This window comes from Epinephelus moara, chromosome 21, assembly GCF_006386435.1.
Source record: "Epinephelus moara isolate mb chromosome 21, YSFRI_EMoa_1.0, whole genome shotgun sequence".
Lineage (NCBI taxonomy): Eukaryota > Metazoa > Chordata > Actinopteri > Perciformes > Serranidae > Epinephelus > Epinephelus moara.
The window spans coordinates 33,021,616-33,041,734 of NC_065526.1; the positions used below are offsets into that span (position 1 = coordinate 33,021,616).

General features: G+C 40.2%; 1 protein-coding gene across 7 annotated transcripts in view; it reads left to right on the plus strand.

Annotated features, from left to right (window-relative positions):
• ctnnd2b (catenin (cadherin-associated protein), delta 2b) overlaps positions 1-20,119 on the plus strand; it is a 209,564-nt gene that overhangs the window by 119,692 nt on the left and 69,753 nt on the right. For 4 of the 7 annotated variants that reach the window (XM_050032462.1, XM_050032463.1, XM_050032468.1 and 1 more), the window contains 5 exons: positions 1,494-1,639; positions 3,438-3,688; positions 4,544-4,675; positions 10,821-11,133; positions 14,426-14,482. In XM_050032462.1, coding sequence (XP_049888419.1) covers positions 1,494-1,639; positions 3,438-3,688; positions 4,544-4,675; positions 10,821-11,133; positions 14,426-14,482 — 899 coding nt within the window. The remainder of the gene's footprint in view (positions 1-1,493; positions 1,640-3,437; positions 3,689-4,543; positions 4,676-10,820; positions 11,134-14,425; positions 14,483-20,119) is intronic. The other 3 variants (XM_050032464.1, XM_050032465.1, XM_050032467.1) reach the window with 2 other exon arrangements.

The following is a 20,119-nucleotide window of genomic DNA, read 5'->3' on the forward strand; positions in this document are numbered from 1 at the left end:
TCTGGTGCCAACGGATGACGAGACTGCTGCTCTTCAGAGATCACTGATCACCCTGAGCGCGCACATGTGAACGCGGAGCACAGAGAAGCAGTCAGAGCTACAGGCTACAGTGAGGCTAAAAACAGAGTTCATATGACGTTTTTCAAAACAACTTTTTATGTCGCGGCTGCAGCACACTTGGATCACTGTGGATGAGCATGTTGGAGATCTTTTGTGGATTCAATTTTGTGTTCTTGGACGTTAGTCTGGGGCGCTGTCTGCCATTAGGTGTGCTAGCCGCTCCCCCCGCCGATTTCTGCAAGTGATGTGAGGACTCTAAAACTTCACCAGGGCCTCCATCGGCATATGGGTGAGTAGATAATGGCTGAATTTTCAATTTTGGGTGCACTATCCCTTTAAGCATCAAATATTTCCAAGGATGGGTTTAAACTGAAATTACTGTAGTTAAAAGCCCAGAGAGTCTTATAAAGACACCAAAGGGTGACTTTGGCATTGGTATCACACGACAAGGGATTTGACAAAGCGTCGGTTTTTGATGACCTTGGAATGAAAGTGGGCTGTTTATTACCTCTGAACCACTAAACAAATACTGTGGCATAACTGTACGCTGATTTAGAAGAGTGAACTTGCCCACACACATAAGTCTTGACTTGTAGAAGATTTTTTTCAGTATCAGTTAAATTTGTGGTAGGTTAGTGCTTTATACACCACAAACACATGGTACCTGAGTGTTTACTGCTGTGATAGCCAGACTGTGCTGACTCTTAATCGAAGCGACATTACTGCTATCGTGGTAGCAGTTGAAGAAATAGCTTATCCTGCATCTTTCTTGTAATTAGTACAATGGGTTTATGAGATCTGCAGGCAGTTTCTCTTGTAAGGTCGGTCAGCAGTGCAGCCACAGTGCACCAAACCTGTATTAAATTCTGGCCCCTGCAAAGTGGTGATTTACTCTTTTATTGCTTCTTTTGCTGCACTGCGATGAATTCTGGGTTCAGAGTGTTGGATTTTAAGAACACCATCTTTATCATGTCTTTGAATTAATTTAAACAGATCTGCCGTCACTGTATCCTCAGCATCATCACTCTGGCACATCCTGACCGTGCTCATCTAATGGGGTGTTTAAAATGGTACCTCGAGCTCTGTAACCGTGAAACCTTGGAATATTTCTTCAATGTATTTCCCCAGTTAGTGCAAAATGAAAATGCATGTTCAAAATTGTGAGGGAACTCCATTTGGCAGCCCATTGCTTGCAGCCGGATTTCGTGTTCATTTGGTTATAAAAGTTCAGAGTCATCCCTTCATGTTTGGTCTGATAACTCCAAGCCTCTTCATCAGGATGTTATCACAGATTAGAGTCTCTGCTCGCTGGTTTTCCAGCTCCGGGGGGAGTTGTTCATCTCTCTGAAAATAATGATATGAACAAGAAGAGTAGATGAATATTTAAAGTGAGTGACATTCCTCTTTAATGAAGTACAACTTCTCTATTACAGCGTGTGAGCTCCCCTCTGCAGGCGGTGGGATCCCCTACCAAGCTGCAGCGCCTGGGATCAGCCTCCTCTGACATGCCCAGCTACGCCACGCTACAGAGGGTGTCCTCGCCCAAACAGTCACCCAGCCGACTCGCCAAGTCCTACAGGTTGGTTCAGCTTCAGTCTGACCAGTTGATTTAGTAAGGGGCTTATTGGTAGTAGCACATTACCTAAGAATTTTTACTGGTCCCAAAGCACAAAAGAATAAATATCTGCAGAGGGTCGATACAGATGTTGATCAATACCAAATGACTCAATAATTACTTCATTCGGTGCTGAGATCACACTTTCCAGCATGTAGTCTGTAGCCTGCATCTGCATGAAATAAAATGCTGAAACCAATGTAAGTAGTGCTTCAACAAGCAGTGCAACAGATGTACTGCAAATGTTTGACGGCATATAGTACAAACAGGGTTAAACGATCAAAGATGTAGAACAGAAGTTTGGTCTATGTACAGTTTTATGGCCCGATACACACTCTGAATGTACTGGGCTCACATGTTATTTGGTATCAATACTGATCTTTTCTGCAGCCGGTCTACCTAAAGTTTTACTGTGACAAACAGTTAAAGACACCTTTTGTACCAGTCTTAAGAACTATATGCATTGAATGAGGGGTTTAGTGCACAACTTACAGCCAGTACATTTCTGATGAAGCTCCTGAAGCACTATCCTTACATTCAAAACAACATACAGTGTTAAACAACTAATGAAGTCGCAGATTGCTGGTGGGCCGGTCTTTACAAGCTCATGCTGTGTAGCCAAATGTCCAAACCCACAGAACTTTATTTAAAATTCTTGTGGAGATCCCAGTATTTCCAAAGATACCAAGCATCGTGTGTCAGGCTGACTTCAGGCAGAATGTGTATAAATTACATCTATTTGATGGAAAGGTGCAGCCATAAAAAAAAAAAAAGTCTTGGGATTTGAATATTACACTAAGTGTAATATCGTACAATTTCAGTAAAGAGCTGGAACACACTGATATATAAGATATATGCCGTCAGAAGGTGTCAAATGAAGTCAAATTTATTTTATTGAATTTTATTCAAAGGGCACAGATGACCCTGGCCCAACGGCAACGGGGGTCCATGAAAAGGTCTATGGTTGACCCTTAAATGGGATCAAGTACAACAATTTACTCACTGACTTAAATCACTGATAATGCTAGTGATCAGAATGCCTCACAAAAAAGCAGGTGCTGCTAAAAGAAAAGTGAGTACAGGGAGTACAGGAAAATGAAAGCAGTGGAGGGGAAATGGCCAAATATCTGGCAAAAAAAAAATGTAAAGAAGCAGCAGGCATGACAGGCAGAGCTGATGGTGTGAAGTGAGGCAGACTAATTTTTAGTAAAAGAACCTTGTGTATCAGGCTCACTTTTAAAGCTACAGTGATGACACAGGTGTATCATATTAAATTAACCTAAGGACCTAAGGCATCCATCGATTGATCCATATCAACTGTGTTACGCTATCTTGTCAAAAAGGGGCCCAAATGCTCCAAAGTTACACTAAATTTTGGCAAGGGTAAAAAAGAACATTGCCTTTTTGCAGACCCAAGTCCCTAAATAGTTTCAGAATTGTGTAAGTCAGATATGACTGGAAAACCGAGAGTTAACAGCCATATACTCTTTGCACTATTTCAGTTCTGCACACAATTTTAGCAGTATTTGATTAAAGTGTCCTCAAAATAGAATAAATAAAGTCAGGAGAAAAGTGCAGCAACGGCACTGAACGAACAAGCTAGGATTGATTAAACCAGACTAAAGTCAAGACCTCCACCAGCCAAGGCCCAGATGGTCGTTCTTCTGACTTCAGTGTGGTCATGAACTTTAAGTTGTCATGTGGGGAAAAATTAGAATGTGTCAAAGTACCAACCGACTGGTTCCATTTCCTCCTTCTGCAGCACCTCGTCGCCCATCAACATGGTAGCATCGGGTGCCGCTGGCTCCTCCTCACCCCTCCCCATGGCAGCGTCCCCAGGAGGAAACCACACCTCGTCGCCCATCCACCAGCTCAGCTCAGTGGTGGGCAGCTATGCCACTCTGTCACCCACCAAGCGTATGCTGCATCACATCGGAGCAGACGGCTACAAGATTTCTCACGAGCTGTACGCGAACGCAACCCTGCAAAGGCCTGGTAGCCTGGCAGGTAGAGGTCAAGACAATTTCATTATTACTTCTCTGTGTGTGGATGTGTGAAAATGTTCTGTATTTTTTTTTCACATTTTCATTTGTGGGAATTGTTCACTTTCACTGTATTTGAAATATATGTAAATAGTCCATTTTAGTCATTGTATTTGAATTTCAATAGATGGTCATTTATAAACATTTTTTAAGCTTGTTCTTGTACTAGGACAAACCTGCCACAGAAACACTTAATACTGATGCTTTAATGACCTTTTTTTTTTTTTTTTTTTAATTGCATTACTTTTGGATTTATCCTCGAATTCCTGAAATTGAAATTCCAACTTCATTTTTAGTTTTCTTTTTTCAACATTTTGGTCTGTGGGATTATTATTTGTAGGTTTTCTTTGGGGCATATCTGAGGCAGTTTGTGATGGTTAAGCTCACACGCACCCACTTTCCTTTTATGTCTAATTTGTATTCATCAGCATGAGCACAAGGATTCAAAAAACACATACTACCAAATATTTGATTAAATTGGCTCGAGGTTTTCTCTAAAACGTATTAGATTGTAAATGTACTCATGAATTTCTGAACAATTCATGAATGTGATTAATCGTCTCTGCTGGGGACCCTTATAAAAAGTTTTGGCTTTGTTTTCAGTTTTCCAAAATTAATTACATTTAATTGATTTAGTTCAATTTGAAATGAGCCCATGTTTAATAGGAAGTGATTCATTTAAAAACTAATGGACAATAACTTATGCCTGCTTTTGATCAGTAATGTTCCAGATATTTTGTGATGTACTGTAACAGATATTTAAAGGAGTGACTCAAAAAACAGTACTGACTGTACATCTAACCTCCATACTCCCTCTGTTTTCCAGGCTCCAGAGGTTCCTACAGCAGCCAGCACAGTCACCTGGGCTCTGAGCTACGACCTTTGCAGTCTCCTGAACACCACATCGACCCCATCTATGAAGACAGAGTCTACACCAAACCCAACCTTAGAGGACAAGGTAAGCGGAGATGTGGATATACAGGCTGAGGAAAATGAAGACATGGGTTATTTATTTAGGTTGTAAATGACTATGTACAAATACAGAGTCTGTAAAACTGTATCCTAGAAGGCAAAGGGAGTAGAAAGGAGGTTGAGGGTGAGAGTAGCAAGGGAAGAGCTTCGAGACTAAGGTATTTAGGAAAATGTAAAAGATGAAATGTGAGGGGGAGATGGAAGAAAATGAGGAAAGAGGAGGAGAAGTGGTAAGAGAGGAAAGAGATGAGCTCTTAAGTAAGTCAACCTTTATGAGAAACGTGGGACCCAGCATTTTTGGAGCTTCAATTTTGACCTTTTTTAATGCATCTCTTCCGAGCTTTCTAACATTGTGGAATTGCTTTACTAAATCACTGTAGTGCCTATTTAAGAGATAGAGAGGCAAAGTACCTCCTCTTCTGGTGTCCATCATGGGACCTTATCTTGGAAAAAATACGTACCGTAGTCAGTGGCAAGAGAGACAAGTCATTTCAATGAGGACAGACAGATGACTGAATGAAAGATAATATTTAATACGCAATATGAGTGTGCAGATTAACAGATGATTTGTGCTGATTAAGATTTAAAAGACGTCTTTGGTGCTTGGACACCAGAGGGAGATATTTTTGTGATGGAGGGACGTCTGAGCGGCAGCAAGATAAATCCCCCCCATGGAGTCTAGACAGGTGGTGGTGGCTGCTGACTCTGAGGCTGCTGACTGCTGAGGCAGATGAGGCTGATGAATCTGTAAAGACTAGGTGGTGATGGGGAGATGGAGGGCACGCATGACTGCAGCAAGAGAGAACGACAGCAGAGAAAGAACCATATTTAAAAGGTGCGTCGCTGTGCCGTTGGTTGATTGTGAATCAGCTGATGACTAAATAGATCTACCTAGACAGTGGCACCTAGAGATAGTGAGTGAGGATGCGTGCAAGGAGTGAATGGCAGGGTGAGAAAGAATCTTACAGCCTGAGCATTAAAAGTATTATCTTCCTAACTTTCGCTAGAGCTTAATTTGTTGATCCCATTTGTAGTGTGTTATTAATTACACATATGTGATAAATGTATGTTTTAAAAGATAATTTTGCAAGTCAAGAAAGTCGCAGGTTGATGCAGATTTGTCATAGTATCATTTAGTTGTCTGTGAAACTGCGCAGTGAACTACATCTCTCGTCTTGCACGATATACGTCACCAACACCAACATGGCTGTTACTGTGGCACATTTTGCTCCATTCTTCCACAACAATGGACAAAGTATTAAAAGTCTGGCCATGTTCAGAGCTGCAGCTATGCAAAAAGAGAGTTAGTTGCTACCATGGTGTCATATCCTTCTTTTAATTTCTTTTTGTAAATATAAGGCAAACTCCTATGTGTGAAAGTCCACATTTCTGATGTTAAACCTACTACTGAAGCTAATACTTTTCTCAGATTTTTTACTTACACTTACCTGTTACTTAAGCTACCTCTGCAAGGGAACACATATATACTAACCTGTATACTTACCTGCAATGCTTAAATAAGAAAAAGATGTTTTGTCCAAAAATCAGTCTTAAATTTAGCATAAAATCATCTTGAGCTTTAAGCTTAAACGGGTACTGTGTACTGTGTACTGTTTCTCCCATCTAGTGTTGAGATTGTATATTGCATTCAAACGGATAGCGCACTCTAGCGCCTCACATATTGCATTCAAACGGATAGCGCACTCTAGCGCCTCACTATTGCAACAACGGTAGCTGCTGTGTACCAAAAAGCTATGATAACATTGATGAAACCATGTCATCCGACACTTCATGGAGTATTCATTCAGGCTCCTACACAGACACACGCGACGCGAGTTGACAAACCCCCTCCTCACCATGCTGGCTGTGTTTACAACGTAGGACTGTTGGGGCACGTGTAAATCGAAACAAACCAATCACGTCTTGTCTTTTGACAACTGTGGCTCAACCTCACACACCTCATCCCTCTCCTCGCAACACTGCGACCAGCCGCTAACAGCACTAACGGTGCTAACAGCTGTTAGTGGCGCTGGTCGCTAACAGCTGTTAGCTGCTGTTAGCTGTGATTCTCCTTCAGCAGCTCTCTCCACCTGGGAAAGGCTACCCAGATGTTGACCCCTGTTTTTTTAAATCGCCTGTCACGTTGCCTTTTTGCATTTTTTCAAATGCACCAGCACTTGTGACTAGCCTGCTTGCTGCTGCTTTTCGTCACTTCACCTGCAGGCGGAAACCGGAAACCGACAAGTGAAAACGCGAAAGGCGTACCTGTATTTTCAAGATGGTGCACGTACATGATGAGACACCGGTCGCAATGTATATGTAAATGAGAATTTCGGAGCTTACAGACATACTTAGATATGCTGATGGAGATAAATACACATGTGCTAGGACACACTTTTGACTGCAAAATTTGTTTGTCTCAAAGAACAACTGAAATTGTTACACATAGTGCCTTTAAGCTTCTGATATCTGTAGACTCCCTGTGTATATCTTGGTATCAAACAGACAGGCATTGTAGCTTCAGCGAAAAAGAAAGTTATGATTTCTCTCATGCGACTTTTGTATGTACTGTATAGTCTTTCTAATTACGGATTTTCAGTCTTATATTTAAACAGTTTACAACAAACTGCGACTTTCCCCCAAATTATCTTACATCACATGTAAAATTCATGGCAAAATAAAAAAGGGGAAGAAAAAAAATTATTAGTCTCTCGCTTTGAACAACCTTGGCTATCTGTGTAAGGTCCCATGGTGGTGCACAGGAAGGGGAGGGATAACTACCAGCCAGAAGCAGTTTCTCACTTGACAGTCTAAAAGTTGTTCGTCATTGCTAATAACTGATCTAAAAAGCATTAGTAAATGTCTTACTAACTATAATAAGGTCATTAGTTTTAACTTACAAAAACACTTTATAAAGATTACCTCTTAATAAGTATTGGCAGAGAGGTAGAGGGAACAGCAGGGGGAAGGGTCCTGTAGTAACACTTAGAGTAGATTAAAGTGAGACTGTAAACACAGAAATGTTCCTCACTTAGTCCAGATATTATAAATAGCTGCAGCGAGCTGTAATTCACCCACTGAACCTTCTAAATATAAAACTCAGTGAGTAGAAGAAGACATCACATGATACACTGAATAAGTGATGGATCAAAGACATACTGTACAACACACTGCCAGGTAAAACTGAACAAGACATAGTCAGGTCCAGTTTAGAAGATGGAGTTTTTTTTTAATGGTGCTGCTGTACGTAAGAGATTTCCTCGTCCCATCTGATCATGTAGCGCTATTTACCAGATCAGGTAGGCAAATCCAATTGGGGTCTCAATGGCAATTTGTCTCTCAGTCACAGTCTGTTAACTAATTAGTTTCAAGGCTGAAAATTAATCTCAATTAATCCCATGGGCGTTAGCTTGGGTGCTTTGAAATCAAAGCAAATCAACCGTGTCCTAAAATGTTGTCGACGCAGTGCTGCCGGTTTGGTCTCCTAAACCATGAATGTTGCTCTGAAGAGAAGTGCACACAGAGAGAAAAGTGAAAGAAAATCCACCTTGTCAACACGGTTTTGTCCCAAAAAGGAGAGATTCACTTTATTAATTAAAAGATTTGAGGTCATGCTGACTCCCCGTGCACACTGTTAGGTCACATTGATGCATCTAAATAACTCCATCATCATTGCCAGCATTGTGTCAGTGAATGTAAGTCATGACAACAGCAGTCTGACTGTCAAATCCTTCTCTTTCTTTACATTGACTTCGCTCTGCTTTTCATTTTTTTCTCTGTGCAACACAAAGTAGTTGTTGAAGCCTGACTTTGTTTCAAGGTCAAATAGTTTTTCAAGATAATGAACAGAGTTGGAAACAAGCAGACAACACTTTACACCCGACTTCACATCACAGGTGAATTTCCTCAGGCCTTGTCAGTGTCCCTGCAGTTATGCAGTTAAACACACACACAGATACACACACAGACTGACTGACCCAGCTCACCTCCCTCAGAGCGAGCCGGTGTAACCATGTTGACTATCATGCCCAAATGGTTTCTGAGCTGCTGTTTAATAAGAAGACAATTCCTCTCTCTGTTTGACACTGACAAAGGAGGTTGACTGGGCAGTGTGTTATGATGTCCATGTCTTTATGGCAAAGCTGGAATACCAACTGGGCAAAATGGGACCACAACCTCTCTGTGTGGCAAATAGTTCAAGTAATTGGATTAACTGTAAGTATGTTGTATACACCTGCCACTTTTAAAACAGAATATAAACAAAATAAAAAAGGGAAAAAAAAAGCTTTAAAGGAATATTTCAACCCCCAAATGATGATTTCTGTATCAGTTGCTCACCCCACGTTACATTAAATTTGTGAAGAAAACTTTATTTTTCTTGCATGTTTCCACAGTAAACAATGAGTCCAAAAATTGAGAAAATTCTTGATAAATTGACCTCACAGGGGGCCGCGTTCCACAACAGAAAACTCAAACTCTAATACAACTCATGCAGTATATACGTTTTAAACTTGACAACATAAACATACTAAATGGGTCTCTGTATTCCTGGTTGGAATGTTTTTTAGTATATAGCTGTCAAATCAGGGGTTGCAGCTTTCGTAGGACAGAGACTTTCGGCCGTGTGAAGACTGCATTGGCTAAACCAAGCAATCTGTGAAATAGGATGGTATGGTCGACGGAGGATTTCCTGTTTGCGTCACCAGCTGTTCCCGCCCCTACCTGGTGACGTTCCTGTCACACAGCAACCAGCTGAGCTTGACAAGAGAAGCAAGTAGACTACAAGTTAGTTAAAATAAAGCCAGAATTAAAAAAATAAAAGTTGCTTCATTAATTAAGATTGTACCCTGTGTTCTTTTAGCTAATAGAAAAACAGGACGCCATATTCTTTGATATAACCAAGTCCTCACTGGCAGGCAATGAATGCTCAGATAGATTAGGCCCCAAAGGATTCATCCATTGCATCCTCCTAATTCAGACAAAGCGGGCCACTTTCTCAGCCACATATGAAGGAGCCTTGGAAATGGAACAGCTTTGGTTGCGCGACTGTGGCACCATCGGTCTTATGGCTGCAGCCTCCGAATTGAGACACAGTTTATATGAATGACATCAGCTAAGGGGACGTAAAAATGCACCCAAGCTGTTGCCCAGTAATGCAATTCCAGTGAAACAGTCCATAATCCAAGTCTCATTTATCAAGTCATGTGCTGTTATTCCCACACACGCATTTTCGCTAAAACATTACTATTTAAAACACTTCTGCATAAACAGACAGTCAGCGACAAGTAGGGCGCCTCTGTAACTCGATGGAATACACGAGCAGGATTCAAGGTTTTAGCGAAAATGCATGTGTTTGGGAAGCACTGACCATACAGCTAGATAAATGAGACTTGGATTATCCTGCATAAGTAGTGTGTAAATGGACGTTTTGATGTACTTTTGTTGTTGCTAAATGTGATAGCCCATGACTTCAGTTCAACAAGAATTTTCCGATTCTTTGTGCAATGTGGAGGCATGCAAGAAAAACAAAGTTTCTTTGCAGATTTAACGTAACACAGTCAAGTAATTGATATATAAATAATAATTTTTGTGGGTGAAATATTACTTTAAAGACAAATGTCAACACAGAGAGTGGAAGGTCAGGAAGCTCACAGCTTATTTGTTAATGTGGTGATCGGGGTAATTCAGCTGTGCTTGAGAGGATAATATTAATTTTCATCACTATTAAGTATTACAGGTGCCTGAGAGCTTTACACTGTGACATTTTTATTTTGCTTTGCTCTTTTTTGCATGTCTATTTGACTTGACTGCTTCTGTCTGTTTTTGTGATTATATTTTTCGAATGAAAAATAAGATCATTTGGTGAGTTCACCTTTTCACCTGAAGTCCCCCCACGTGTTGAGCTGTAAGTTATCACTGCAGTTTGCCATATTTATTTACGTATGAGTGTTTTTTGTTTTTTTCTTCCTCCCTTTCTGCTTTTTCTTCTGTGCTGTGTTGTTCCATTGGTGCTGGTGTTGTTTTTGCTTTTTTCTTATCGTGTCTCTGTGCGCTCTTGTGTTGGCACTCGTGTTTGGTTCCAATTTCTCCGTCCCCCGTTCCCCTGTCCTCCTCGGCTACATCAAACCCAGTGGTGAACCAGTTGTACCAAGAGGTCCTGAACTATCTGCTCTATCCCTACGCTCCTCTTCCTGCTTTAGCCCCGCCTTCCCCTGGTGTCGACCCAATCCCCTTGCAGCGAACGGGAAGCCAGAGCGCCGCGGGCACCTTTCAGAGAGGCAGCTTCGCCGCAGGAGGCGGGGCGGCTGACTACGCCAACCCGTACCGTACTCTGCAGTTCTGCCCGTCCACCGAGTCGCCTTACAGCAAGTCGGGCCCCGCCCTCCCCCCTGAGGCCGCCCTGGGCCGGTCTCCATCAGTGGACAGTATCCAGAAGGACCCAAGGTAAGAAAAAAAACAAAAACATGTTGAATCAGCTCTGGCTTGTTGATGAAGCCCTTTGTTCCGCTCCCTTTCCACTTTCACTGAACTTACTGAGGGCCAGATTCACCAAATTATTAACATCATTGATTAAGTATAGATAATGTCAGTAACCTGGAGACATCAATCCTCATCAATTGCAATCTTCAAAAGAGTGTCAAAGTTTCAAAGTGTAACATGACAACACCAAACAGTTTGTAGCATCTCAACAGATTATTGACTGTCAGGATTTGATGGTCCAGTGCAATAAAAGGCTGGTTGAATCTGGGCTTTAGTATGAGACACACATCACGCCACATCTTTCACTGTCCTCTCTAGTTTGCCTGGTGTTGGGGCTTGTTCACACTGCCGTATGAATTGCCTGCGCACACCTCTCGGTCCGATTTAAAAGTTTGCTATTGCTGTTAGGAGTGGAGTGCCGCTCTGTCAGTGACAATCAGTCACATTCTGTGCAGCAGGTAGACACAGTTAGTGCGGAAAGTGCATGAAGTCTGCTTTTAGACTAAGAGAGCTCTGCGTATGAGTGTGGGTGTGTGAGAATGAGGGACAGAGAGACAGTGACAGACAGATGAGAAAAGAGTAAGAGAGAGACACATACAGAGACAGCATAATAGCTGTTTTAATCATTCTTTTGTCCTAGTTACAATCAAGTTTGAAATACTATTCCAATTGTGTCTTGGATTTTTCTTTCTTAGCCTCTGACTAATGACTGCACAGACACACTGTCACAGATAGAAGCAGCCTAATTAAAGTTGAAGTGTCTCTCTTTGTGACATTTCAGCTCAGGTGTAAGCAGGAGATATATTTTTTTGTAATATTTCTAATGAGGAAGTCACTTTGTGCTGAAGTGCTTATTATATGGTAACATTTGGAAACACAAGAATATCTGTCTGTATCATTAGAATAGGTGACTTTGGTTGTTGTTGCCATTGCTCTTTCCTCCACCCATTGTCCAAGTGTTTATTTCTCTGTGCACATTGCACTCACATTGTCTGTTTGTTCAATTCCTGAGCCTTGGCATCATTGGTGTGTCTGGCTTCCAGCATCCACACATTTGCACTGCTACATTTGAAGGACTGACCTGTGATGCATGGCATTTTGCTTTACCTTCACACCATGCACAGTCAGTGCTATCTGAGTAGCTTATTGTCCACACTGTGTTAAAGGGAGGGTCTGCCAAGATTATAATTATACAGGAACATTCTGATCCTGCAGTTGTCATGTTTAACTGTTTAAAAGCTTGCTGCACTGCAGCTAAAAAAGTTGTTTAAAAAAAGCATGTTAATATCTCAGATTTGTGTAAACAAATCCCGCAAAGAGACCAAAACCAGCAATGTACTAGTCGATCTCTCAATACTTTCTGGCTTCCCTACTTTGTCTTTGGCACTCAACCCTAAGCTCATTTGTTCCTACTGAAATCATATTCACAGTGTATTTGTTGGGGACTATTTTCAGTTGCGGATTAATCCACTTTGTGATCTAGTGGGCATCAGGATGGTGAATGTGGTATTGACATCAACCAGTGGTTCTCAAACTTTTTTCAACAATGTAGCCCAATTGAGGTATTGTGTCAGCCAGATACCCCTGACCAGCACATATCATTCTTGGTGGAAACACACAGTGAACAAACAAATGTGATTGTGTTTGTTGCAGTTTATGTTTGCACTGAAAATAGGAATATTAAATGTGGTCAATCAAACTTACATTTATTATTTTTTATTTCACTTATTTTAGTGTAATTATTTAAGGAATTATGCAAGAGAGTTTTTTTTTTAAACTTAACATTAAGTAAAAATCTCAGGTGCCCCCTGCAGTAATTCAAAGTATTATTTGGGGTACCCTTACTCCCATTAGAGAAACACTGAGATAAACTACAGAGCTCATAGAAGTCTATGGCACAAAGGAACAAGGTATATCAGGTTTTGGCTACAGAGGAAATCTACATGAAATACTTTTTAATAAGATCGATTCATTGTTGGTTTTGGTCTTTTCTTGGGATTTGTTGACAATGAAAGAAATTAAAGACTATCACCAGCATTATTCTTTAAACAAACATACCCAGTTTTTCTGATTTCGGCCAGTTGGTCAACATAGCTGTTAAAGGTCCAGTGTGTAGGATTTAGGGGCATCTATTGGTAGAAATGGTGTGGAATGTTCAAAATATGTATTTATTAGCTTATAATCACCTCAAAATAAGAATTGTTGTGTTTTCGTTATCTTGGAATGGGCCGTTTATATCAACATACAGAGTGGGTCCTCTTCCACAGAGTCCGCCATGTTTTTACAGTAGCCTAGAACAGTCAAACCAAACACTGGATCCAGATAGGGCCATTTGTGTTTTCACATCCACAACTGTAGTTTTTCAACATGCTTAGTAAAGTTCCAGGTTTGCAATCTCACCGCTAGTTGCCACTAAATCCTACACACTGGACCTTTAAGCACCAACACCACAATTATTCACATTACTCTATACCTACAAGCCTTACTCAGGCATACTCTATGTGTAATCTAAAAGATAAGCTTTGGTTCCAGTTTTTTATTAAAACTATTTCAGTTTAGCAACCATTTATCATCATCTACAACCTCCTCAGTTAATGTGAGAAAAAGTAGTTGCTTAAAATATGTAGTATATGTAGATATTTTGTATCTTGGTTAAATTTACCCAACACATAACAGGCTTAGCAGCTTAGCCTGTCATTTACTCACAATTTAGCTTTACTGGTACAAGTCCTGCTTTCCAGAGATAAAGCTAGTCATTTTCAATCACACAAAACAAATTAAAATAAATTACGCATGAAGGATTTTGCCATCTATATTCAACAGCTAGGTTGACTAACTAACTAACCTTTCGCTTGCTGTCTGAAAGTACTCTGATAATTGGCTCTGCAATTTAGATCTGAATGTTTGGAAAAAATGCTCCACTATGCAGCACCAGCCATGACCTGGACATCCTGTTTGGTGTATGAATATGCACAGAACAAGGCTGTACCCAGTTTGTTTTATCCGAAGACCCTCTCTTTACCCAACATATCAACCATCTCCTCACCACCCGCTCTATGTGCATGTCCTTCACCCTGCCCACCTTCTCCACCATTGCCTGATAACCAAATGTTGAGAGAGAAAGACAAGTCTGGAGGGCTACATATTGATTTTTATTTACTAATCATCACTACTATGACAGTTATTGAATAATTTGTTGCCAGACAGCAAACAAATACCTCTCTCTTGTTTCTCTCTGCCTGTCCCCCCTCGATAGGTACGACCCTGAATTCCTTGTGTGGAATCAAAATCAAGCCGAGCAAAGAATGACAAAGTAATCCAACTATTTATTTATACTCACACATTCTGTCTATCTATCTTACCTTTGTCTCATTCACTGAATCTTTCCATCTTCTCTATATGACACCAATATCAGACACAGATGTTAATGTTAATGGCCACATGACATTTCCCATTTGTATTGTCACTCATTTAGTGCTCTATTAAACAGGGATCACTTTTATTTTAGCATTATATGGATTCTAAATTGGAGACTAGATCAGAGCACTGGCTTTCAAAAGCACTTTGCATTTAATTACGTCATACATAACATCAGAATGGCATCCGCTTTGACTTGAAAAGACTAATCTTTAAAAGATTCTAAGTTAAAAGACGCATTTAAGTAAGTATTTTCCAATTACTGATTGTTTATTTGCAATTCGTAGCAATATGGCTTATCAGAGCCTCTGTTTTTAGAGTGTAAATATTCCTCATTCTCTCCTTTGGCTATCCACCCATCCCTCCATCCATTTATCTATCTGTTGATTTATTCAGTCATTCATTTGTCTCCATTGTCTGTATGTCTGGTGATTTCTGAACGTGCTTTGTGGCGGTTGTATTCATGTAGCTTGTCAAGTGTTCATTTTGGCACCGGATTTTGATCAGAGACTTAGTGGTATTGATTTTCTGGTCTCGGCCAAAAAATAGTATGCATAATTTGGTAGTTTGTCTCTGCTCCTTGTTTAATTTTAGTGGAAGTGTTGTTGTGTTTAGTCCATAAATCATTCATATTTTCTATCCAATAACCTGTTACATTTGCTAAGAATAGTAGAAAGATGCATAAGATTAGCCAACAAAACTGGCAGACACACAGCACTGGCAGAAAAACAACATTAGATAACAATACTGGCAGCAGGAACCTATCTATGCCCCAGGGTCCTAAATTCCCCAAATCCCATGTTCCCTTGGTCCTCAGTTCCCAAGGTCCGATGTTTCTAGGTGCTTACGTTCCCAAGGTCCCATGTTCCCATGTCCTGTGTTCCCAGGGTTTCATGTTGCCAGGGTCCTACTGTATGTTCCCCAGTTCAATATTCTCTTAACGCACATTAACCCTTCTAATGATTTCGGGTCAGATATTTGATCAATTTTATCTAATTGTCCCTAAATTCTGGAGATGACAGTTGATTGTCGGAGCTCTCTGACTCTAACCTGACTACCCTTTTCCTCATCTTTACCTGTTTGGAAATAACAATTGTCATCTGCCATTGAATTTTTAACTCTAAAATGTTTAACAAGTGCTGTTCTTCCTTTTTTCATCTTTATTTTTTTCCCCCTTTATTTTTAATTGATTAATTGATTTGTCTGCTAATATCTACTGTTTTACATTAAGGGCTGAAATATTTTGGTTGTTGTTCTCAATACAAGAGAGTAACTGTTATCTAGACTGAGACCTCTGCTAGTGCAATTTCATGACTCTCAGTGTCATGATTATAATCCCCTAACCGAACCCATGAGGTAGGGAACATCCTTTTCAGGTTCCAGTTATGCAGCATATAAATCTGGGGGCTATAGGACTCTGGGAACATAGGAAAGACCCCTATGTTTGTGCCAGTATTATTATCTGCGTGTGTAATAATGTGTTTTTCTGCCAACACACAAGTGCCAAAAACTGTAGTTCCTCAAATGGCCATTTGAGGCTGGCTCCATACACGAGTCAATCCCCATAGAGTCCCATGTGAAAATGCCCAACTTAACAGAAGAAATAAACATTTTTACAGTCCAGTACAAAAAAAGTATCTATAGCTAATTCATGACAACTGTATGGGAGTTGAATTTTATATAACTAATTAATTTATATTTTATTAAGGCTTAAATTTGGGGCGTGGCTGCTTCAAGTGACAGATGGATGCTGTCCATTCACAAGTTGCTACCATGTTAGCAACTTTGGCTAGGTAACATATAGGCGTAGCCGTAGCTATCGCTATTTCAGTGTGCTTTCAGTTTATGAAAGTTAATTGTAAAGTTTTGGTTGCCTAATTAAGTCTACTTCAATGTTTGGTTGTACCAAAAGATCCTCAATTTTTTCATTAAGTACATATTGTTTTAATGGTTTAAGACCTGGCAAAAATTAGGATTAGCATAATCACAGTGCTAACCATGCTTCCAGTGAGCGTTAGGGTTATCTCTCCACCTTCTGGTCTCAATGTGGATGCTTCTGGATCCAAAAATCCAAGATGGCAACGGTCAAAATGCTAAACTTGAGGCTTTAGAATAGGAGTACATCTAACAATGTCTTTTCTGACAGAGATATGCTAAAAAGAAATACTGGCAGATACATTACATTAGCTAAAAGCATTTGCAGAAACATAACATAGGCTAACAATAAATGAAACTCCCTCAAACTTTGGTATTTCACCCGAGGGAGGTGCATTATGTCATCTGATACTGTTTTCTTTTTATTTAGTTTCAGTCTTGCTGTCGTTTTGCAAAGAAGGTCGTTTGTAAATGTTTTTGGCATTGTTTTTAAAATTAATACTGGGCTTGTCTCATCCACGACAAAGTGACCTACAGTAACACTCAATGCCTTTGATGAAATGGAATGACTATAGACTTTGTGTGGAGATAGAAATAAAATTAAATAAATGAAATCATTTATTGCACCAACGCTGTCTGCATCAGCATAGTAAACAGATGATAACTGAAGAAGTGTGGTCATTTCCACCGTCTGCAGCTGGCTCCCAAATGATACCTTTATCCTGTAAAAGCCTCAAACAAACATCATTTACCTGATTTTATCAAGCCACACAGTGGCACAGTCTGGCAAATGAAGACACGTTACTGTGGAGACAACCTCTTATGTACTCCAACACATTTCCTCCTTCAGGCTGCCAATAATTTATGGAAATGTGCCCGCTAACACGTAGAAAGATTTGTGCTAGACAGGATCCGACCCAATAATAAAAGTGCCTCATTTTATTTCATGCTCATAAGCACAGCGCGAATCTCTGATCCATATTCAGTCACGGGGTTGAGATGGACTCCGCATGGTGTGTGTGTTTCTCAGCTCTGCCTGACATCTCCTGACCTTTCGTTCATCTCTTCCAGCCTCAGTGGGCCAGTCAGTCAGCCATGCCATCACACCCTCCAACACACAAACATCCTCCAACACACACACACACACACACACACTGTCTGGGTAACACAAACATGAACACACACACGCGCGTTTCTTTATATTTCTCAAATTTTCTCTACGCAGTCTATTTTTCTCCCTACTTTTCTCACCTTAACCTCCTTCCCACATTGAGGCCAAGGTGGGTCATAGTATTACTCATTTCATTTGTGTTGATTGAGTTCATTGTTCAGTTTTATATTTCAGCGTATGAACATGTGAAATGCTTGTTGATCTCATACAGTAATATGTTTCTCTAACATTTCTATTTGTCAACACTTTGTAGCAGTGACCTATCTAACACCAATCTATGAATGTAAACCACTATTTCCCTGGTGCTTTTCCAGGGCAATCAAGTTTCCTGCGAAAATGAAAGACTGGACTACTTACAGAATAGAAGTTAAGAGTTAAAGCAACAGAGTTTAAAACAGAAATTCTGGGTCTACAAGTTTGCAAACCTTTTATTCTGTAAGATTCAGTTACCTTGAGGCAGTCTGCCTGTATAGAAAGTCTACAAAAGAATTAAAACAGAGGGTTGCTCTGAAAATGCAACTTTATATTTTGACAACAGAATATATAACAAAAACCTCAGTTGCCAGCAAGCAATGATCAATACTTTTCCCTTAAGATCATATTCTAAACAGTAGTTCATGCAGTAGTTCAGGGTTGGGTTGGGTTGGGAACCGGAGGGTCGCCATCTCAAGTCCAGAGTTATAACTATATTATATATTATAGAATATTATATTTCATGAATAAAGTTTTAATGTAAAGCTATTTCTAAAACAATTTATCAATAAGAATCCGACAGTGGAGTTGAGACAAAGCATTATGCAGTTCAGGTTTCAACCCTTTTATAATGCCATCAAAGGTACAATGTCTAAAAGCAACTAGGCCTATGTTATACATTTTCTTAAGTTGTGTATTTATAGTATCCAAAATGTTTCCAGCAATGTTTAAACTAGAGAAATCTCTAATATTATTCAAGGTAATGGGCCATTTCTTTTTGTTGCCTGTCAATGGCGTTATATTCCCTTTACCTTTTCTAGCTGCTCTAACTTCAGATGATCTATCAGAGAGTGAGGAAGAAATCATTGTCATAGTATTATTCTCACTAACAGTAATACAGCATTTTTCTACCACACAGCAACAGTTTTCTTTTAATTGAATGCCATTTGCAACACGCTAATGCATTAGATTAGTAGATTGATATGATATTTCAATATCAATCCAGTTTGCTACAGTGTGCTGAGCCTGCTGTGACAAGTGGCTCATGCCAGCCATCAAGCTGATGCTAGTTAACGAGTTAAAGTTACGTTAGCTTGCGTTACTTGCAGTGATTTCATAAGAATTATATGACATAATGTGAATTAATGTAACCTGAATAAAACTTACACATAAACTCGTCATGTCACATAGAGTTTTATTGGCAACGGTAGTTTAACAATAAAGACAACAATGCCCACGATCCCACGCTGCTTCATGATGTCATTGAAGTCCATCTTTTGTCATTGATTTGATTGAGAGACACCTAGCAGCAAAAATTACATACTGTGTGTTGAACTCATGGATGTATTGGGAAAACTGGATACAGCACTGAACGCAGGGGCCCATTCATTCCTATGAGAGTTGCTCAGTGGCGCATGAACCCAAAAGGTTTCAACTGCTGCATATAAAATTACCAGGATGATCCGGGGATGATCAGCACTACTTTAGCACTGTGCAGCCCACAGAGCATGTGCACAAGGAACTTACAGCAGCTGAGCGTGACCAAGATTGGCCGAGTGTCTTATTTCCACCAGCTGACTGGCTAACTTACAGTTTTGTGCCTGGCTAACTTGAATGGGGATGAAATGATTTGATCTTGCAGCTCTTCTAGACTTTCCAAATGATATCAGACCAAATGGATCAAATCCTGACAGTGAAATGAGTCATTTCACGTCTATTTCCCAATGTAAGTCTATGGGAAACAGTCTTCTTGGATTGCAGGGCATCACTATACAGACCCCAGAAATTGCAGTACCACTGTTTGGTTACTGCGACAGTTGGCTTCAAAACCCAGCGCACTTCCTGGGAGCCTAGTCTGACTCCTCTGTGCCTCCAACTAGTGCTTCAAAACATGTCTGGTTATGCTATTTAGGAATCATGTAGTCAGGTCTGTTTATTATATTTAGTAGTAGGACACTGGGTCACATCTTGAAAAAAATATTAGGGGTGATCATACCCAATCCTAAAACATATTATATTACTAGTCCATACCCATTGGTAGCTTTGTCACCTTCTACCTATGCCAATCCGCAATGCCTATGTGCAGTTTCACATAGATTGACCACGTCAGTGAGTAGAAAAATGTGGGACAGACAGAATGACTGACTGACCGAATGCCTCACTGACAGTTTCCGTGATTATGTACAGCATACCATACCATGACTTAGTCATACCAAAAATTAGAAAAAACAAAAAACATTGGGCCACAGGGGGAGCCACAGCGATCGGTCGCATTTTAGCCATTTTTAAGCATTT